Consider the following 7068-nt stretch of genomic DNA (forward strand, 5'->3'; position numbering starts at 1 on the left):
GTTAACCTTGAGCCAGTCAGGATCAAACTGCCGGCGATCGGCAGAGTGTAGCCTGCAACGCTGCATTCTAACCACTGCACCATGACAGCTATGATGTCGTCACAGGGCTTGAAGAAACGTTGTGATTTCACACTTGAGTTTTGAGGATCCACCGCCGCAAAAGGCATTTGAAGGGGTTTCGTGGTGAAGAAAGCGTCGAGAACTATTATTATAAGGCATGAATGGTGATCATGTAGTTACTGTCCGATAGATCCTCATTTCCCAAAGTTCCAGATAGAATAATAAAATCATGGCAGTTCATCCAGGAAAAAAAAACACGTGTTATGTCCAACATTCAAAAGAACCAAAACATTCCCGATTGTCCTTCCAAAGATTTCCTTCTGTTGGAAGGCAAGTTGAGTGAAGCATCAGAATTGCGACTTCTCCTTCATTTGGCCATGTGGAAAGACAGAGTGGATACTGTTGGTTGGGTCTCCCAGACTTGATTTCACCAATCAGACAGCGCAGATCAGGTACGACCCTAGAAGAGGACAAAATTACAGATTAAATTGGAAGGGACCACCCCTCGCCCAAGCTGGAGACCCTACATCTGACAAATGGCAGTCCAATCTCTTTTTCAAAGCCTCCAGGGATGAAGCTCCCACAACTTCCAAAGGCAACTTTTGTTCCATGAGTTGATCGTTCTCACGGTCAGGAAATTCCCCCTTATTTCCAGGTTGAATCTCTCTTGGGTCAGTTTCCATCCATTGTTCCTCGTCTGACCTCCAGGGGATTTGGAGAATCGTGGCACGACAAAACCGCGCTTGACTAAAGCGCGCCCGATTAAACCGCGTCGCTGACGTCATCAACAGGGCGACAGCAGCGAGCGCGGAGAAAGAAGGGCGCTTTAAATAGCGCTTTGAAAGCAAGCTGATTCAACTTAAGGTAAGGGTTAGGTTTAGGGTTAGGTTAAGGGTTAGGGTTAGGGTTAGGGTTATGTTAAGGGTTAGGGTTAGGTTTAGGGTTAGGTTAAGGGTTAGGATTAGGTTTAGGGTTAGGTTAAGGGTTAGGATTAGGTTTAGGGTTAAGGGTTAGGTTTAGGATTAGGTTTAGGGTTAGGTTAAGGGTTAGGATTAGGTTTAGGGTTAAGGGTTAGGTTTAGGGTTAGGTTTAGGGGGGTTAGGTTTAGGGGTTAATTTTAGGTTTAGCGTTTACAGCGTGCTTCTGTCTCCGCGCTGTTGTCGCCCTGTGATGACATCAGCTACGCGGTTTCGTCGAGCACGGTTTTTGTGGTGGAACCTTGGAGAATAGCTTGACCCACTTAAATATTGGAACCCTGCTATCACATCCCCCCTGGTCCTTCTCTTCACTAGACTAGCCATGCCCAGTTCCTGTAACTGTTCTTCATATGTTTAAGTCTCCAGGGCCCTAATCATCCTGGTTGCTCTTCTCTGCACTTTTTTTTCCCTAGAGTCTCAACATCTTCTTTTTTTTTTTGAGAATTTTTTTTATCGTTTTAATTAAACAGGAAAAAAACCCCATCTTTCGTTACATCTTGTTGAAAGCGTATCGATTGGTTACAAATATATTCCGTGCGTTTCTTCCAGAGTCCTTGCATATACTTCATTTAAATCATGTACATTTTAAATCAAGAAAGAAATATATTTTACTATCCCTGTGCCTTAATTCTCACTTGGTTACCGTTGTTTAAACATGTTTTTATCTAGAATCATTTATATGAGAAGACACAACCATCTACTGGCGTTCATTTGCAATTTCAATAGAGTCTCCAGTACCATTACACCTTTATGACATATTCTAAAATTAATTCGGTTAAGTAGGATATCTGAGCATTCCCCACCCCCCGCCGCAACACACCTGTATGTATCATTAAATATTGTCCATTAACATTTCATTGTTGTTATTGTGGTTAACTAGAGCCGAGGTGGCACAGTGGTTAGAGTGCAGCACTGCAGGCTACTTCAGCTGACTGCAGTTCTGCAGTTCGGCTGTTCAAATCTCACCGGCTCAGGGTTGACTCAGCCTTCTATCCTTCCGAGGTGGATAAAATGAGGACCTGGATTGTTGGGGGCAATATGCTGACTCTGTAAACCACTTAGAGAGGGCTGAAAGCCCTATGAAGCGGTATATAAGTCTAACTTGCTATTGCTATTAACTAAAGGTTATTTACTAATTATCTCACCTCTCCTCTCCAGGCCCAAGATCTTTTTTAATAGTGTGGTGACCAAAACTGGATGCAGTACTCCAGCTGTGGTCTTACTAAGGCACCAGGAGTACGTCCCTCAGACAGGGTCCGCAACTTGGGAGTCCTCCTGGACCCACAGCTGACTTTTGACCATCATCTGACGGCTGTGACCAGGGGGGCATTTGCCCAGGTTCGCCTGGTGCACCAGTTGCGTCCCTACCTGAACCGGGAGGCTCTCACAACAGTCACTCGCGCCCTTGTGACCTCTAGACTGGAGTACTGCAACGTGCTCTACATGGGGCAGCCCTTGAAGAGTATTCGGTGACTTCAGCTGGTCCAGAATGCGGCCGCGCGAGCGATTGTGGGTGCACCTCGGTTCACCCACGTAACACCTATCCTCCGCGAGCTGCACTGGCTGCCTATTGGTCTCCGGATACGCTTCAAGGCGCTAGTCGTCACTTATAAAGCCCTTCATGGTATTGGACCTGGGTACTTGAGAGACCGCCTGCTGCCAATTATCTCCACTAGACCGATTAGATCCCACAGACTAGGCCTCCTCCGAATTCCATCAGCCGGCCAATGTCGACTGGCAACTACCCGGAGGAGGGCCTTCTCTGTGGCTGCTCCGACCCTCTGGAATGAGCTCCCCGTGGAGATTCGTACCCTCACCACCCTCCAGGCCTTCCGCATAGCCCTTAAAACCTGGCTGTTCCGACAGGCCTGGGGCTAAAGATTCGCTGCCCCTAGTTCGAATGGTATGACTGTTGTGCTTTTTAATTATGTATTGTTTTGTGTTGTTACTAAACTGTCTGTATCCCCCCTTCCCTTTTTGAGCTGTGAGCCGCCCTGAGTCCCCTTAGGAAAAAGGGCCGCATACAAATGAAATAAAACTCAAACTCAAACACCACACTCAGGAAGACAAGAGATGGATTTAGCTGTGTAGAGGTTAAAAGATATCTCATTTGGGGCCTTTCCTCCTGGCAGAACAATTTTGAACACTGCAGTGCAAGACACAGCATGTCCAGGTTGCCCATGGACACCACAATTTGCAACAAACGGGCGGATAAAAAAAATCCCGAAATCTCCAGGTGGATCCAGAACCGATTGGTTCTAGATCAGGGGGTCTCCAAATCCCTGTGGCTGCTTTAAGGCCTGCAGACTTCGACTCCCAGAATTCCCCAGCCAGCACGGGGAGAGCATGGCTGGCTGAGGAATTCTGGGAGTTGAAGTCCACAAGTCTTTCAAATGTTTGGAGACCCTGACGTGTTCTAGATCGTGGTCTATTTTACCTGCTGGCGGATTGTCTGCAAGCAACTCATAGCTGGGATTCCTGTGGCCTCTCCTCAAATGGGGGAGCCGCGGAGGTGTTCCCCGAAGGGTCGGACGGAGGAAGGCTTGGCAGGGGGCGATCCCTGATCCAATGGGTCGAAGAGGAGATGGCCTAAATGGGCAGCAGAAGGGACGGGTTGGGGTGGTGAGGAGAGAACCGGCATCAACGTCTTAGATTCCCAGCAGTCCTATTCCCATGACGAAATCCAGCGTAGTCCTCGGCTTACGGCCACCATTGTGGGCAACGTTTCTGTTCCTGAGCAACACACTTACTAAGTGATTTTGGTTCCATTTTACAACCTTGCTTTTGCCACAGTTGTGTTCTGACCCAGCTCCCCAAACATCACAAACCCTCTGAAGTGAACTCAAAGATTCCTTTTCTTAGGAGCGTCGGCAGGAAAAAGTTTCTCTCGCAGGCTAACAAATCTGTCCGGCAGGCAGATGAATAATTGTCTGTCACATCTATTCATCTCCGCCCCCTGCCTTTGATCCCCAGAGCTAAGGTGGGGCTTCACTAGCAGCTGTGGCTCTTCCGTCCCAAGGACCAGCCCATAGATTTCCACTGCTCTCCTCTCCTCTGCCTTCTAAGCATCCATGCATGAGGCACTGGACCCAGCTGTTCCTCCTCTTCCTCATCAGCCACCTCCAGACCTGGGGGCTGTTGACTCTCCATCTGAGGGCTGATGGACGGCGCAGAATCCGCCTCTCTCTCTCTTTCTCTGTGTCTCTTTCTCTCTCTCTTTCTCTCTCTCTTTCTCTCTCTCTCTTTCTCTGTGTCTCTTTCTTTCTCTCTTTCTTTTTCTCTCTCTTTCTCTCTCTCTCTTTCTGTGTCTCTTTCTTTCTCTCTTTCTTTTTCTCTCTCTTTCTCTCTCTCTCTTTCTCTGTGTCTCTTTCTTTCTCTCTTTCTTTTTCTCTCTTTTTCTCTCTCTCTCTCTTTCTCTGTGTCTCTTACTTTCTCTCTTTCTTTCTCTCTCTCTTTCTCTCTCTCTCTTTCTCTGTGTCTCTTTCTTTCTCTCTTTCTTTCTCTCTCTCTTTCTCTGTCTCTTTCTCTGTCTCTTTCTCTCTTTCTTTGTCTCTCTTTCTCTTTCTCTCTCTCTTTTTCTGTGTCTCTTTCTCTTTCTTTTTCTCTCTTTCTCTCTCTTTCTCTCTTTTTCTCTCTCTTTCTCTGTGTCTTTCTCTTTCTCTTTTTCTCTCTTTCTCTCTTTCTTTCTCTGTCTTTCTCTTTCTCTCTTTCTCTCATTCTCTCTCTTTCTCTGTGTCTTTCTCTCTGTGTTGCTCTCTCTGTGTCTTTCTCTTTCTCTCTTTCTCTCTGTCGCTCTCTCTCTTTTTCTCTCTCTTTCTCTGTGTCTCTTTCTCTCTTTCTTTCTCTCTCTCTTTTTCTCTCTCTCTTTTTCTCTTTCTCTGTGTCTTTCTCTTTCTCTCTTTCTCTCTCTTTCTGTGTCTCTTTCTCTCTCTCTCTCCCTTTCTCTCTCTGTCTTTCTCTCTCTCTTTTTCTCTCTCTTTTTCTCTCTCATTCTCTCTTTCTCTGTGTCTTTCTCTCTCTGTCGCTCTCTCTGTGTCTTTCTCTTTCTCTCTTTCTCTCTGTCGCTCTCTCTCTTTTTCTCTCTCTTTCTCTGTGTCTCTTTCTCTCTTTCTTTCTCTCTCTTTCTCTTTTTCTCTCTCTCTTTTTCTCTTTCTCTGTGTCTTTCTCTTTCTCTCTTTCTCTCTCTTTCTGTGTCTTTCTCTTTCTCTCTCTCTCTCCCTTTCTCTCTCTGTCTTTCTCTCTCTCTTTTTCTCTCTCTTTTTCTCTCTCTCTTTTTCTTTCTCATTCTCTCTTTCTCTGTGTCTTTCTCTCTCTGTCGCTCTCTCTGTGACTTTCTCTCTCTCTCTCTTTCTCTCTCTTTCTCTGTCACTCTCTCTCTCTCTCTCCCTCTCTCTCTCTGACAGCTCCATTCTTTCTCCCCCCCCCCCTGGAGCTCTCAGGTTGCCTTGATGCTGATCCTGATTCCCACACCTCCTTCTCCTCCGATTCGGCTGCTGGAGGGGCCGGGGAGGCCGACAAGCCACAGCAAGTTGTTAATGGGAAGCCCTGCCGTGGTTAAGTCAAGTTAACACGGTTGTTAAGTGAATCTGGCTTCCCCACGGACTTGGCTTGTCAGAAGGCCGCAAAAGGGAATCACGTGAACCCGGGACACCGTCGTAAATATGAGTCGGTGGCCAAGGCGTTTGAATTCTTATCAGGGGAACCACAGGAAGGGTGCAGTGGTCGTAAGCGTGAGCAACGGTCCCACGCCCCTTTTCTTTCACCGCTGTTGTGACTCTGGTCACTAAATGGACTGTTTGTTGTAAGTCGAGGCTTTCACTTACTTGATAGTCTGGAAGAGGAAGGGCCGGGGGTCTCTGCTGCAGGAGATCTAGCCTTGGGGGTACCGGAGGGGTTTGCGACGCAGAGTCTAGGTTGGGAGACGAGACGGGAGCCGCTTGCTGGAGCAGAGGAGGGAAAAAGGACAGGAGGGTCAGTTCCGCTGCCCCCCCCCCCACTTATTTAACATCCTGAGGGGAAAGCAATTCGGAAAACATTTCCGTCATTTCACCACCAGTTCAACTGATTGATGGGGATCCCCATTTTCCCCACAGAAAAAACAACAACAACATACGTCAGGGGTGAAAAAAACCCCAGGTTGGTGTAAGGGTTCAAACACCAGGCTAGAAACTGGGAGATGGTGAGTTCTAGTGTCTCTTTGGGCAGGAAAGCTGGCTGGGTGATTTTAGGCCAAGCACCAGGTGACTGGGAGTTCTAGTGCTGCCTTAGGTATGAAAGTAAGCTGGGTGACTTTGGGCCAAAAACCAGGCGATTGTGAGTTCTAGTGCCACCTTAGGAACGAAAACAGGCTGGGTGACTTTGGGCCAATTACCAGGAGACGGTGAGTTCTAGTCTCGCCTTAGCCATGAATGCCTGCTGGGGGAATTTGGGCCCGTCCCTTTTAAAAGGGGTGGAGTTTCAATGCCCTGGTCCCAGCTGCCACCTTTTAGCCCCACCCACCTCCTCCTCAGTGCCCCTGGGTGCAACAGCAATGCTCCTCAAAATCTCACCCTTTCTTTTCTTCTTTTTCCTTCCCTCTTCATTCTCCTTCCTTCCTTCCTTCCTCCCTCCCTCCCTCCCTTTTCTTTTTTTCCATCATTCTCCTTCCTTCCTTCCTTCCCTTCCTTTTCTTCTTTCCTTCCCTTGTCATTCTCTTTCTTTCCTTTTCTTCTTTTTCCTTCCCTCTTCATTCTCCTTCCTTCCTTCCTTCCTTCCTCCCTCCCTTTTCTTCTTTTTTCCCATCATTCTTCCTTCCTTCCTTCCTTCCTTCCTTCCTTCCTTCCTTCCTTCCTTCCTTCCTTCCCTTCCTTTTCTTCTTTCCTTCCCTTGTCATTCTCCTTCCTTCCTTCCTTTTCTTCTTTTTCCTTCCCTCATCATTCTCCTTCCTTCCTTCCTTCCTCCCTCCCTCCCTCCCTCCCTCCCTCCCTCCCTCCCTCCCTCCCTTTTCTTCTTCTTTTCCATCATTCTCCTTCTTTCCTTCCCTCCCTTCCTT

General features: G+C 47.5%; 1 protein-coding gene across 2 annotated transcripts in view; it reads right to left on the reverse strand.

Moving 5' to 3' along the window:
- Window positions 1–240: 240 nt before the first annotated feature.
- The window catches only part of LOC148042910 (E3 ubiquitin-protein ligase CBL-like), a 25105-nt gene continuing 18277 nt past the window's right edge, over window positions 241–7068 (reverse strand). The window contains exons 9-11 of one of the 2 annotated variants that reach the window (XM_087727206.1): window positions 5861–5977; window positions 3475–3626; window positions 241–520 (exon numbers count right to left, since the gene is read on the reverse strand). In XM_087727206.1, coding sequence (XP_087583332.1) covers window positions 3501–3626; window positions 5861–5977 — 243 coding nt within the window. In that variant the 3' untranslated portion in view covers window positions 241–520; window positions 3475–3500. The remainder of the gene's footprint in view (window positions 521–3474; window positions 3627–5860; window positions 5978–7068) is intronic. The other variant, XM_087727207.1, reaches the window with a different exon arrangement.

This window comes from Thamnophis sirtalis, unplaced genomic scaffold (genome assembly GCF_051295495.1).
Source record: "Thamnophis sirtalis isolate CommonGarterSnake01/CBP01778 unplaced genomic scaffold, rThaSir2_p1.2 scaffold_13, whole genome shotgun sequence".
Taxonomy (NCBI): Eukaryota; Metazoa; Chordata; class Lepidosauria; order Squamata; family Natricidae; genus Thamnophis; species Thamnophis sirtalis.